General features: G+C 40.9%; 1 protein-coding gene across 1 annotated transcript in view; it reads left to right on the top strand.

Moving 5' to 3' along the window:
• Positions 1-13,307, top strand: part of arhgap42a (Rho GTPase activating protein 42a) — a 330,330-nt gene extending 317,023 nt beyond the window's left edge. The window contains exon 24 of the mRNA XM_078221767.1: positions 10,559-13,307. Coding sequence (XP_078077893.1) covers positions 10,559-10,647 — 89 coding nt within the window. The 3' untranslated portion in view covers positions 10,648-13,307. The remainder of the gene's footprint in view (positions 1-10,558) is intronic.
• Positions 13,308-15,109: the final 1,802 nt, after the last annotated feature.

Raw genomic sequence — 15,109 nt, 5'->3', positions numbered from 1 at the left:
TGGGGGACCTTATCAAACGCCTTACTAAAATCCATGTATATGACATCAACTGCCCTACCTTCATCAACACACTTAGTTACCTCCTCAAAAAATTCAATCAAATTTGTGAGGCACGACTTGCCCTTCACGAATCCGTGCTGACTATCCCGGATTAATCCGCATCTTTCTAAATGGTCGTAAATCCCATTCCTAAGGACCTTTTCCATCAATTTACCAACCACCGAAGTAAGACTAACCGGTCTATAATTACCAGGGTAATTTCTATTCCCTTTCTTAAACAGAGGAACAACATTCGCCATTCTCCAGTCCTCTGGCACCATCCCCGTGGACAGTGAGGACCCAAAGATCAAAGCCAAGGGCTCTGCAATCTCATCCCTTGCCTCTCAAAGAATCCTAGGATATATTTCATCAGGCCCAGGGGACTTATCGACCTTCAGTTTATTCAAAACTGCCAGGACATCCTCCCTCCGAACATCTATTTCCTCCAGTCTATTAGTCTGTAATACCTTCTCTTCCTCAAATACATGGCCCCTCTCCTTGGTGAACACTGAAGAAAAGTATTCATTCGTCACCTCACCTATCTCTACTGACTCCATACACAAGTTCCCACTACTGTCCTTGACCGGCCCTAACCTCACCCTGGTCATTCTTTTATTCCTCACATAAGAGTAAAAAGCCTTGGGGTTTTCCTTGATCCGACCTGCCAAGGACTTCTCATGTCCCCTCCTAGCTCTCCTAAGCCCCTTTTTCAGCTCGTTCCTTGCTAACTTGTAACCCTCAATCGAGCCATCTGAACCTTGTTTCCTCATCCCTACATAAGCTTCCCTCTTCCTTTTCACAAGACATTCCACCTCTTTCGTGAACCATGGTTCCCTCACTGGGCAATTTCCTCCCTGCCTGACAGGGACATACCTATCAAGGACACCCAGTATTTGTTCCTTGAAAAAGTTCCACTTTTCATTAGTGCCTTTCCCTGACAGTTTCTGTTCCCAACCTATGCCCACATTGTGCAGTCATCTGCAAACATCCCCACTTCTGACCTTGTGATGGAATGAAGGTCATTGATGAAACAGCTGAAGGTGGTTGAGCCGAGGACTCTACCCTAGGAAATCCTGCAATAATGTCCTGAAGCTGAGATGATTGACCTTCCACCACCACAACCATGTTTCTTTATGCCAAGTATGGCATCAAGGAGATGATGATCTTTGCATCATCATTGGAGACGGGAGAGGTTCCGGAGGATTGCAGATGTTGTTCCTTTATTCAAGAAAGGGAGTAGGGATAGCCCTGGAAATTATAGACCAGTGAGTCTCTAGCTGGAATATTGTCAGGGCCCATGCTGCATATCCTTTGCAGCATGCAGTACCTTCAGCTGTTTCTTTATATCACTTGGAGTGAATCAAAATGGCTAAAGACTGACATCTGTGACACTGGGGACCTCCAGAGGAGACCAAGATGGATTATCCACTTGGCACTTCTGGCTGCAGATTGTTGCGAATGCTTCAACCTTATCTTTTGTACTGACCGACTTGACTCCTCCATCATTGAGGATGGGGATATCTGTGGAGTCTCCTCCTCCAGAGAGTTGTTTAATTATCCACCACCATTCTGGATGTTGCAGGACTGCAGAGCTTAGATCTGATCCGTTGGTTATGGAATTGTTTAGCTCTGTCTACTCCTTGCTGCTTATGCTGTTTGGCATGCAAGTAGCCTTGTGTTGTAGCTTCACCAGGTTGACACCTCATTTTTAGGTATGCATGGTGTTGCTCCTGGCATGCCTTCCTGCACTCTTTATTGAGCGGGTTGATCTGGTGATGTGGTGAATTGGGGTTGTAGATTGTGATTGAGTACAGTTCTGCTTCTGCTGATGGTCCACAGCACCTCAAGGGTACCCAGTCTTGAGTTGCTAGATCTGTTCTAAGTCTATCCCATTTAACATGTCAGAGGTAATAGTGGATGCGTTAGTGGTTATTTATCAATATTCGTTGGATTCTGGGGTAGTGCCGGCGGATTTGAAAACGGCTAATGTTACGCCGCTGTTTAAAAAAGGAAATAGACAAAAGGCGGGTAACTACAGGCCGGTTAGCTTAACATCTGTAGTTGGGAAAATGCTGGAATCCATCATTAAAGAAGAAATAGCAGGCTATCTGGATAAGAATGGTTCGATTAAGCAGACGCAGCATGGATTCATGAGGGGAAAGTCGTGCTTGACGAACTTGTTGGATTTTTATGAAGATGTGACTAGTGCGGTTGACGGAGGGGAACCGGTGGATGCGGTATTTTTGGATTTCCAAAAGGCATTTGATAAGGTGCCTCACAAAAGGTTGCTGAAGAAGATTGGGTCACACGGAGTTGGGGGTAGGGCGTTAGCGTGGATTGGGGATTGGCTATCCGACAGGAAGCAGAGAGTCGGAATAAATGGGTGCTTTTCTGGTTGGCGGGTGGTAACTAGTGGCGTGCCGCAGGGATCGGTACTGGGGCCTCAACTATTTACCATTTATATAGACGATCTGGAGGAGGGGACTGAGTGTAGGGTAACAAAGTTTGCAGATGACACAAAGATAAGTAAAAAGTGAATCGTGTGGAGGGTGTAGAAGGTCTGCAGAGAGATTTGGACAGGCTGAGTGAGTGGGCGAGGATCTGGCAGATGGAGTATAACGTTGACAAATGTGAGGTTATTCACTTTGGAGGAAATAATAGCAAATTGGATTATTATCTAAATGGAAAAAAATTACAACATGCTACTGTGCAAGGGGACCTGGTCCTTGTGCATGAGACGCAAAAACCCAGTCTGCAGGTGCAACAGGTGATCAAGAAGGCAAATGGGATGTTGGCCTATATCGCAAGGGGGATAGAATATAAAAGCAGAGATGTCTTGCTGCATCTGTACAGGGCATTGGTGAGGCCGCAGCTGGAATACTGTGTGCAGTATTGGTCCCCTTATTTGCGGAAGGATATATTGGCCTTGGAGGGAGTGCAGAGAAGGTTCACCAGGTTGATACCAGAGATGAGGGGTGTTGATTATGAGGAGAGACTGAGCAGATTGGGTTTGTACTCGTTGGAATTTAGAAGGCTGAGGGGGGGATCTTATAGAGACCTGTAAGATAATGAAGGGGCTGGATAGGGTAGAGGTGGAGAGATTCTTTCCACTTAGAAAGGAAGCTAGAACTAGAGGGCACAGCCTCAAAATAAAGGGGGGTCAGTTTAGGACAGAGTTGAGGAGGAACTTCTTCTCTCAGAGGGTGGTGAATCTCTGGAATTCTCTGCCCACTGAAGTGGTGGAGGCTACCTCGTTGAATATGTTTCAATCACGGATAGATTGATTCCTGATTGGTAAGTGAATTGGGGGTTATAGGGACCAGGCGGGTAAGTGGAACTGATCCACTTCAGATCAGCCATGATCTTATTGAATGGCGGGGCAGGCTCAAGGGGCTAGATGGCCTACTCCTATTTCTTATGTTCTAACACAATGGTAGTGTCACACAACACAATGGAGGGTATCCTCAATGCGGAGATAGGACTTTGACTCCCAAGGACTGTGCAGTAGTCACTTCTACTGATACTGTCATGGACATCTGTAGCAGGCAGGTTGGTGAAAATGAGGTTAAGTATGTTTTTCTCTCGTTGGTTCTCTCACCACCTGCTGCAGTCCCAGTTTAGCAGCTATGTCCTTTAGGATCCTGACAGTTCCATCTGTGGTTGTACTACCAAGCCACTTTTGGCAATAAACATTGAAGCCTCCCACACACAGTACATTCTGCCACCCTTAGTGCTTCCTCCAAGTGGTGTTCAGCATGGCTGAGGGAGGAATTTGGAGAAGGTAGTTAGTTGCCTTGCCTTTGTTTGATCTGGTACTATGACATTTCATGGGGTCCAGAGTCGATGTTCAGGAATCCCAGGACAACTTCTTCCCAACTGTACACCACTATGCTGACGCCTCTGCTGAATCTGTCCTGCCAATGGGACAGAACATACCCAGGAATGGTGCTCGTGGTGTCTTAGACATTATCTCCAAGATATGACTCTGAGTATGGTTATATGAGGCAGTTGCTTGACTAGTCTGTGAGACAACTTTACCAAGCCCCCAGATGTTATAAGGAGGACTTTGCAAGACTGGGTTTGCTATAGTCATTTCTGATGCCTTGGTCAATGCTGGGAGGTCCGTCTAGTTTCATAGCTGTTGCTGCAAAAGTCGAGTGACTTCTGCCCATACACCTGAGCCATTTCAGGGAGCATGTAAGAGTCAGTCATATTCCTGTGGGTCTGGAGTCACATGTAGGCCAGACTAGGTAAAGACGACAGTTTTCCTTCCCAAAAGGACATTAGTGAACCAGGTGAGGTTTTTAGTTAGGGACCAGACCAGAAATTCCAAGGTATATTATGAAGATAGCCTAGACCCTTACTTTCCCTTTTGCTTTTGGCATTAGGGTGAGCATAAGGTATTTCACTCCAGCTATGATTCAATTGACCCACGAGGAAACTTTTATCAAAACAAACTTTATTGAACAACACAGTTAAAATAGAATAAACAGAATTCCTATAACTTTTACTAATTGGAAATACTTAACCATGAGAAGGTATAATTCTTAACAACTAGCAATCTCTTTAGTTCCAATCTATGCAATATGCCCCATTGACATAAATCCCTTTTTCAAAGCCAGTTAGCACCAAAAACCGATTTGCTCATGTGGATGGTAGATTTCCAGCCTTTTAACACCTACGGATAGTGATCCAGACAGACACCTGCCTTCAAATTCTCAAACAGCAACCTCCAGAGAAAGATCCACCTCCAAACCAGCAGAATCTCAGGGAGAAAGACCTATTTCCTGGCAGATTCCAATATCTAAGTCCAGAGAGAGAAAAGAAGAGACAGAGAAAGCAACCTCGCTGTAAAGATCGAAATAGCAGAGGGAGCTTGAGTTGTCTGTGCAAGCTTGGCTCCACCCAGTCACCTGATCTTGCTGTCAATCAACCTAATCAAGTCCTACTCAGCAAAACCCCAGGGGAAAAAACTCAAAAATAATATTTACCAGCAGGAGGCGATTCATCATTGAAAGTGAGCTTGCCTCCACTTATACATTGCTCTCATGGCTAACAGTATAAAAGAGGTACCTCTTAAAGCCACCTCTGATCATCGACATGGATGCCATCATCTCACGTGAGAAGACCATCTACCAGGTACACGGTACATACTCTTGCGACTTGGCCAACATTGTCTACCTGATACGCTGCAAGGCTGCTGCCAGAACAACGTGCACACTTTCATTCAGCATTTTATTTGACTTGATGACTTAAGATGGATAATGCTGTCTTTCTCCAAGCTGGCTGAAAAATATAGGCTGTCACTGTTGTTCTACCTGTTTATACACTGACAGAATAATTTCTGTATGTATTTTCCATGTATATCCATGTCTTACTGTAATTTTGTGGATTTCCTTGCACCCACCCTGCCCTTGTTTTGGAACTAGGTTCATTAAAGGGCGGCACAATGGCACAGTGGATAGCACTGCAGCACACAGTGCCAGGGACTTGGGTTCGAATCCCTCCTTGGGTGACTGTCAATGTGGAGTTTGCATGATCCCCCGTATCTGTGTGGGTTTCCTCCGGTTTCCTCCCACAGTCCAAGGATATGCAGGTTACGTGGATTGGCTATGCTAAATTGCCCCTTAGTGTCCAACGACACGTAAGTTAGGTGAATTAGCCATGGCGGTGGAGTGCGTATGGGTCAGATGCTCTTTTGGAGAATTGGTGCACAGTCAATGGGCTGAATGGCCTCCTTCTGCACTGTTAGAGATTCTATGATTAAAGGTTTTGTATACGAGAGCAACAATAGTCCTTTTGGTTCCTTGTGCCAGTGCGAAGGTGTCCCCTAGGTTATTTTATCTCCTACCTTATTTCTTCCTCTTGTGGCATCATACAGTGGAAATCAAGACCAAGTGGAGTTATTGAGGTCCAGTAAGTAGCCTCAACACCAGGTTAAAGTCCAACAGGTTTATTTGATAGCACAAGCTTTCGGACGCCGCTTCTTCATCAGGTGAGTGCAGGATTTGTTTCACAAACAGGGCATATATAGACACAAACGCAATTACAAGATAATGGTTGGAATGCGAGTCTTAACAGGTAATCAAGTCTTTACAGATGCAGACAATGTGAGTGGAGAAAGAGTTAAACACAAGTTAACGAGGTGTGAATTGTCTCCAGCCAGGACAGTTAGTGAGATTTTGCAAGCCCAGGCAAGTCGTGGGGGTTACAGATAGTGTGACATGAACCCAAGATACCGGTTGAGGCCGTCCTCGTGTGCGGAATTTGGCTATCAGTCTCTGCTCAGCGATTCTGCGTTGTTGTGAAGGCCGCCTTGGAGAATGCTTACCTGAAGATCAGAGGCTGAATGCCCTTGACTGCTGAAGTGTTTTCCGACAGGAGGAGAACACTCCTGCCTGGTGGTTGTCCTAGCATCTGCATGGCCTCCCCAATGTACCATGCCTCGGGTCATCCTTTCCTGCAGCGTATCAGGTAGACAATGTTGGCCAAGTCGCAAGAGTATGTACCGTGTACCTGGTGGATGGTATTCTCATGTGAGATGATGGCATCCATGTCGATGATCAGGCACGTCTTGCAGAGGCTGCTGTGGCAGGGTTGTGTGGTGTCGTGGTCACTGTTCTCCTGAAGGCTGGGTAGTTTGTTGTGTATAGATGCAATTCTGCAACTCATTTGCTTCATCCTGGACCACAATGTCTTCACTTCAACAACCAGTTCTTCATCCAGACACATGGAACAGCCATGGGGAACAAATTCGAATCACAATATGCCAACATCTTCATGCACAGGTTCGAACAAGACTTCTTCACTGCACAGGACCTTCAACCGACACTATACACTAAATACATTAATGACATTTTCTTCCTTTGGACTCATGGCGAACAATCACTGAAACAACTACATGATGACATCAACAAGTTCCATCCCACTATCAGACTCACCATGGACTACTCTCCAGAATCGGTTGCATTCATGGACACACACATCTCCATCAAGGACAGTCACCTCAGCACTTCACTGTACCGCAAGCCCACGGATAACCTCACGATACTCTACGCAATCTCAAACAGACCATTGTCCGCAGCAAACTACCCAGCCTTCAGGAGAACAGTGACCGTGACACCACACAACCCTGCCACAGCAACCTCTGCAAGATGTGCCGGATTATCAACATGGATGCCATCATCTCACGTGAGAAGACCATCTACCAGGTACACGGTACATACTCCTGTGACTCGACCAACATTGTCTACCTGATATGCTGCAGGAAAGGATGTCCCGAGGCATGGTACATTTGCGAGACCATGCAGATGCTACGACAACAGATGAATGGACACTGCTCGACAATCACCAGACAGGAGTGTTCCCTTCCTGTCGGGGAACACTTCAGCAGTCAAGGGCATTCAGCCTCTGATCTTCGGGTAAGCATTCTCCAAGGTGGCCTTCACGACACACGACAGCACAGAATCGCTGAGCAGAGACTGATAGTCAAATTCTGTGCAAATGAGGACGGCCTCAACCGGTATCTTGGGTTCAAGTCACACTATCTGTAACCCCCACGACTTGCCTGGGCTTGCAAAATCTCACTAACTGTCCTGGCTGGAGACAATTCACACCTCTTTAACCTGTGCTTAACCCTCTCTCCACTCACATTGTCTGCACCTGTAAAGACTCGCATTCCAACCATTATCTTGTAATTGAGTTTGTGTCTATATATGCCCTGTTTGTGAGACAAGTCCTGCACTCACCTGATGAAGGAGCAGCGCTCCGAAAGCTTGTGCTACCAAATAAACCTGTTGGGCTTTAACCTGGTGTTGTGAGACTTCTTATTGTGCCTACCCCAGTCCAATGCCACAACTGCACGTTATCAGTATTTAGGTCCAATCAAAGTATTGGGTGAAAAGATAATTTAACCCAGGAGAGAGTAGCATGGGAAGGGGATGCAGACAGGTGGAAGAGGACGAGGTAATCGAGAGGTGATGAGGAAGGTGTGAGAATGTAGAGAAAAACAACAGAGTTGTGAAGGCAAAATGGAATAAGAACCTGATGCAGAATATTGTGAGGAAGGAAGAAAGCAGATTGAATATATTAAGTGAATAAAATCAAAATTGAGGTTTGCAAAGTAGTGTAAATTAAGCTGCAAAAAAAATGGAGTGTCAATAATAACAAAATATGAGTTGAATTTATTCAGTGGCATCCTTCTCTAGTGCTTCTGTATTAGCAACACCTGTAGCAAGCACCAATAATAGTATGGTGTGATTCTGCGGAATGGTGTTTTGAAATCTTTGTGAGAAATGGAGACTAGGTTTTATTTCACAAGCATTGCAGCCTTTTTTGGGCAGAAACAGAGCAAAGTCTTTGGTGATATTTGTGGCAAGACTTCCAAATATGTTAAAGGGCGAATTTGGGGTCTGTCACCTTTACCTGATTTATAGGTGCAATATCAAATGAATGTTTATAAGAAAATCAAATAAATGTGTTGTAATTAATTCTGTGACTGAATTACTATTGTATTATTAATTGTATGTTTAAAGTTTATTCTGATCAATTTTGTAGTGGTTTACATTGAAGCCAAAGCTTGATCATTGGTAACCAAAGTTTTTTTAAAAATCATACATATAGCATTGTTAAACAGTGGGTTGCTTTGTTTTGAATAAATACAATTACAATTATATTTGTGCAATAGGTTCTTTTTTTCACCTTAACATTGTTACTGATGCAATGGGCAAGGTTTTACTGGCTTCCAGGGGGCAGGAGGGACAGTAGAGTTGTGTTGAAAGGTCTCCCAGGCTGTTGGTTTTGCCAGTAGCCATAACACACTGCACTGTACACCTCTTCCCCCCGGTGCATGTGGACTCCCCAGTTGAGGAAATAAAGGGACCTCAGAATGGAGCAGCCCACTCATTCTCTTGAAGCCTTAGCTCCTTTCATGAGAGCTATCATATCTGTAGCATGGCCTTCTGACTGGGCTGAGAGATCAAACCTGCTATCATTAATTGCGTGGCAGGCCCTATGGCAGCCAATTAATAGCCCACCAATCAGGAAGATTGTTGTCATGGCCCCGCTGACCACCGCACAGGTTCAGGACTTGCATTTTGTCCCAATGTTGGCACATGGCCTTGCCAAGAAAATCTTGGCTCAGGATTCTCCCTATGTGACTAGTTTCTTTTTATGACAAGTAAAAATTTACTTTCAGACATGAAGTTCTAGTTCATCAGTCAGAACCTCTGTATGGTCTCAAAAAATCATTAGCAAAATTGTCTTCACTTTTATAAGTTCACTGGTGACATTCTGCAGTTCAATTTCAATGTACATAAGTTAAGTGGAGATGCCTGCTGGAAATAATTTTGCTCACTTGTTACAGTCTGATTAGAAGCTTTCTTTCAGCTAGAAGGAACACAGTACTTTTTGCATTTCATTTGCTAATTTTGTGTAAATGCTTTTTTCACAGTTGACACAATTTCCATCCAAGATAAACAACTACCTTTATTAATATTTTATTTGTTCTATTGCTACTTTTTTCTGTTATGAGAAGTTTGATTCATTGTCTTTGAGCCTAGTCAAGTGCCTTGAGATTAACATATTTAATATTGAATATTATGTAAATCTTTCTTCCTCTTCTGCTGTGACATAATTACAGAACTTGGATGCAGTCATGCGTCATCCAAGTGGTTATTTTAATATAACAATGTAACTTGGTAACAACAGTAATATAACAAGATGAACTAGAAACATATGGCTAGTTTTAACAATTACTGTTGTTATTCAACCCTAAAAGTATCAGAGCCAAGTCTAATCTGACATATGCATGTGTACCAGCAGGATTCACCAGAGAAGGATGGTGATTGGACCTCCAGTCAATTATTTTCCCCAACCTTTCTTATGGATATTAATTACAATGATCTCTGGTAATCTGGCTGAGATCAGATAAAAGCAGAAAGATTCTAGTTCTAAACGCACATTATAGCTCTCATTCAATTAAAAATGAAAAGTCTTAGAAAAATGAGAGCGAAGCCCCAAAGTGTCACGAAGTTTCAAAAGATCAAGTAATGAAGGCTAGATGAGCCAAGTTTGGGTTTTTAAAGCCTGCACCTTGTCTGAGAAATGGATGACTGAGGAAAATAATGGAGTTCCTGGTGTGAAATTCTGGAAAAGAATGATAGGACAGGGTGAAAGTACTCCATATATGGTCCTCAACACTAGACATTGCTTTATGCATATTTTTTAATCCATTCAGTTTTGCTTTTGGGACCAATTCTATTTGTGGGAATACCAGCATTTTATTTCATTATGCAGATTTGAATTTTCCTTTGCATAGTTGTTTAGACTTTGTTTGTATGTCTAAACCATCATATTGTTTTTTTTTAGATTAGTTACATAAAAATAACAGTAAACAAGTTTGTTTTTGAAAAGTATTTAAGTTGCCTTTACCTCTTAGATTTAACAGCACTAAAAGTTTAATGTTAAAATGCAGTACATTTAATGATGATTAAGTCACTTTTAATTCTGTTTATTCTAGTACATGCATCAGTGGAACCAGGTTGGCTACAAGGAACATATGAAGGCAAAACTGGACTGATCCCTGCAAATTATGTTGCCTTTCTTTGATAATTGCTGGCAAGACTAGAAAATCTCCATGGTATCCATGGTGAACAAAATGTTACAAACTGAGCAATATTCCAACACAGCTAAACAGACATCAGGCAGTCAGAAGTGGTGGAATACTTGCATCTGAAGAATATATGCCTTTTTATGGTATGAAGTACAGGATTGTACACCAACAATTGTTTGATTTAACAAAAATTACTAATCTTGTTAGCCATAGTTATTGATAACAATTCATTTTGCAGTATTGAAAATAGAAGTGGTCAAATTTAAGTATGTATAAATACACGCATATATATTTCATAAAGCAGTAGCATTTGTATTTCAAGACTCCCTGTTTTAAGTACCAAATATTGGATATGGGCTATATCGGAACTGTGTGAACAATGAACGTTGTACTTTGCTGTTGGTTTTTGTGTACTTTGTTGGAAAATGCCACATTGGATGGAGAAAGGAGAAATGTACCTCTTAAATTATCTCAGACAGCTGTCTTCCTCAGCAATGCATTCGGCAGAGATTGGCACTCCAGAGTGGGGGCCTTAGCCACACCAGATAATGCTTACACGGAGCTAACCACCACTATTCAAACCATCATCTTACAAGACAGAAGACTGCCGCGTTATTGTAGCTGCACAAATTCTGCATTTATATACGTCTGTGATTTGAACCTAGCTGGCATGATTTTCTTTTAGGCAGAATTTCTGATGCTAAATATCCCCAAATTGTCATTTTAATTATAATCAGTCAATTAACTTAATGATCATATTGAAAACCACATTTTATAAACATTTAAGTATCCTTGACTTCATCCTTCATGGTAGAGTGATTGCTTTTGGTTAGATGTCACTCAACCAAGTCACTGGATGCTTCTCTTGACACTCAAGATTCATTTATCAAAAAATGTCTTCCATTACTTAAGTGTGGGTAACTGGTAGTTGATATCTATTTCAATACTCAAGTAAAAATACATACGCATCTAAATTACTGTTGTATTTGGGGAATAGATATGAATTATAATTTTAACATACTTGGTTAACAAACTAGTTGTGATGCTAAAGTACTTGAGGACAAATGAATCCAATGACACCAAAGATTTAAGATAGTGATAAGATGTAAACATCCAGTATTGTTTTGATCTTAAATTATCTGCAAAAAGCCAGTTCTTAAGTTTTGTTATGATGGTCAGTCCAGTTATTGTCATGATCTAATTGTTGCATAAGAGTTCGATGCATTACCTTTCAGGCAATTTCCATTTTTCTTAGGTCAGATTAATGTTGACATATTTATGTAAATGTTATGTATGTACGACTGTTCACAATTGTTCTACAAACCAAAAAATATTTTATTTCTGCAATTTAAATTTTAAGTATCATTTTTTGGGAGAAATAATTGTGCCCATAAGATTTTAGTACTTTTTGAAATAAAAACTAACTGCCACACTTTGTGAAAAGGGCAGAGAGAAAATTGTGCTAGCCTTGAGGACAAATCGCACTTTTTACTCTAATTTTATTTTTTCCAATGCACTGGTGTATTGGTATCATTTTTAAATGTTAATTTTCTTTCCTAAATATATATATTCAGTGGTTACGTTGATAGTTTAAAGTATATTGTCAAATAGTTTAGTCGGTTTTAATGTATTTAATTGATAATATCTCACAAAATGCTAAGTGTTGTTCAACTGAAATTTTTTCTGTTCATTCAAAATTCTTTGTATAAAATCACCTGATTATACTTATGACTTGCTATATAGTTTATATAATTTTACTACCGTTTTGAAAGTGTTTCTACCTGTAGTACAATATATTTTTAAAAATTAGACATGTATTTAAAGACTGAAGAATGATGGTATGAACCAGAAATTGACAGCCAGCCGATTTTGGGCCAATTCATACACTTTGGGATAATGTCGATGCTCACACTACATGAAACAATGCACATTAATTGCCACAGTGATCATAGGATATTTTATGTGGTAGCATAATGAATTATATTTACCTCCATGATATGGGATTATGTAGCAAGTTATGTCCTTCACAAATAATGACTACATTTTATGGCCATCAGATATGTAATTTACAAGTGGTACAATTGATTTAGAATGCCATTTTCAAATTCAGAAGATTCTGTTTTCTTATGAGACAAGACTCTGCAGTGTTGAGTTTTATATTTCAATGCAAGGGGAAATATGGGGCTAGGGAATTTGGCTCACCTCTCATTCCAGGTCCTTTGTTTTAATATTGGGGGAACTTAATGTTTTGATTACAAGTAGTTTAAAAACAAATGAAGTATGTGGTGCTGAAATGCTAGCACCTAGCACCAAAGCAAATATTAAATGATAATATCAGCCCTAGTTTTGTAGAGCAACAATACAAAAATATGTCTTGGTGAAAATGCATTCAAGATAGGGTAAAAGAAAAATTACAGGACCTTAAACTAAATTTCTATATATATTAATAACATTTAATGATGTAAACTAGTGTTGAAAACTGGTGTAATATAAAAGGTTTCACGATATTCATGTATCACAATATTGATGGAATGCCAACATCAGCATTTTAATGGTGCTTGTCACAAACAACAATGTATAAAGCTATGTTTAAAATCTTTCGTGATAAGTATGAACCACAAAATTCTATCAAAAATTGATAAAATTGTTATTTTAGAAACAAAATATATTGAAGAGGTATATTTGTGCTTTTTAAGCCTTTGATGTCTTGTCAAGGCTTTGTATTAGTGGCTGTTACATTGCTCAGCTCACTATGTGATTCTGTAATTTACAGGATGTCATTAAGTATACATCACTTTGAGAAGAGGTAATTTATTTTGCAGTAACTACTTTCAACATACAGTTAGTAGACCATGTGTTTTATTACATTAGGGAAAAATGTTACATAAACGAAAACATTTTTTAATCAAGTTCATTACTGACACCAATATCTTAACTGCTATCTAATGTGGCTTTGCAAGCCTTTCAGACGTGTGAAACTCCTGCAAGTGATAGCTATTCAAGAAGAAGGCACATTACAAGCAAATATACCCTAACAAAACCACCATACAGTTTCAGCATGTGCCCCTCTATACTCTTGAGAAAACTAAACCAAATGGCCAAGTTGACAACCTCTTAAAGGAGTACTGAAACTAAATTAAAAAACAGAGGAAAATTATCAGATTGAAATAACATTCCTGGGACTGATGATGCACTCCAGTCCCTGCGGCTCCCATAGGTTGTGCAAAAACAAGTCTACCAATGGGTACAGTGTGCTCCCTATCCAGGGGCTCCCAGGCATGGACGTAGCCATGCGCAGGAGCAGGCGGCTGGGTTGGATGACCCTCTTAACCACTTGCCTGGATTTTAATGGCCATCTTGGCCAGGCCCAGGAGTGGGCTAGCAAGAAATTCCTGTGATCTGACTGCTCGCACCCTCTGCCTCGGGTGCCCAAAGATCAGGAGCACAGGGCTGAAGTGCAAGCACAACTTGAGGAGCAGCCCACTCAAAAGGGGCTACCACAACGGACAATCTATCTATACATGGAACATAGATTATGTACCTCTTTATATGTGCTCAAGTGAAATCCCCCCCCCCCAATTAATGCCCTCCACTTCCATATAATAAAACAGAATTGTTATATGATTTTTATACGTAAAATTGTTCTATTTGTTATTTTTCATTTTTCTTAGCAAAGTCAGAAAAAACCATGCAGGGGAACAAGGTTGATCTGATTTACACTGCATGATTAGCAGTAATTGACCTCTGCAAAGATGTTGTGCTGTCAGTTTTTCTTTCACTATTGTGAAAATATCCATAGTTCTTTATTTTTCCTTTTTCCCCAAAATGCCGACCCTCATTGTCACTCAGTAAATTGTCAAATTCAAAATAATGATACCAGATCTGAATAGAGATTTGTACTTTGGGCTCCTATCCAGCAGAAACTGGAGTGAGGCTACTGCAACTCATTTCATCAGGGCCCAAAAAAGCCAGCTGAGAACTAGATTTTCTGCCATCTGTCTGAGCTGCATTCAAACTGTAGCCTAATAAAGAGAAATAACAGTTTGGAATTAATCACTTCATACAGCCCTTTTATGGGACAGAAATTCTATGATGCCCTTTATCAGAAAAATACATATACATCTCACCAATGTTTAGTGCTACCTAGAGTAGTCTTTTGTTTGAAGTGAAGGGACACAAGTCTCCTCAGAGAAACTCTGTGACCAAACTGTGAATCTGACTAATTCCAAAACAATTATTCTGATATGGTAACCAACTATTTTCCACTATTATTACAAAACACTAAAATCACCAGTTTCAGAGTGCATCCTGAGATAAACCCCACTTTGCAATCTTTAGAACAGGAGTAGATCATTCATCTCCTGAGGCAGTTTGTCATTCACTTAGATCATGGCTGATCTGTACTTCAACATCATTTACCTCTCTTTGAAATATGTCCCTTTAGAATCCTTATAATTT

This window comes from Mustelus asterias, chromosome 10 (assembly GCF_964213995.1).
Source record: "Mustelus asterias chromosome 10, sMusAst1.hap1.1, whole genome shotgun sequence".
Classification (NCBI taxonomy): Eukaryota; Metazoa; Chordata; class Chondrichthyes; order Carcharhiniformes; family Triakidae; genus Mustelus; species Mustelus asterias.
Note: the sequence above shows the minus strand (reverse complement) of the source record. Positions and strands in the feature narration are given on the sequence as shown.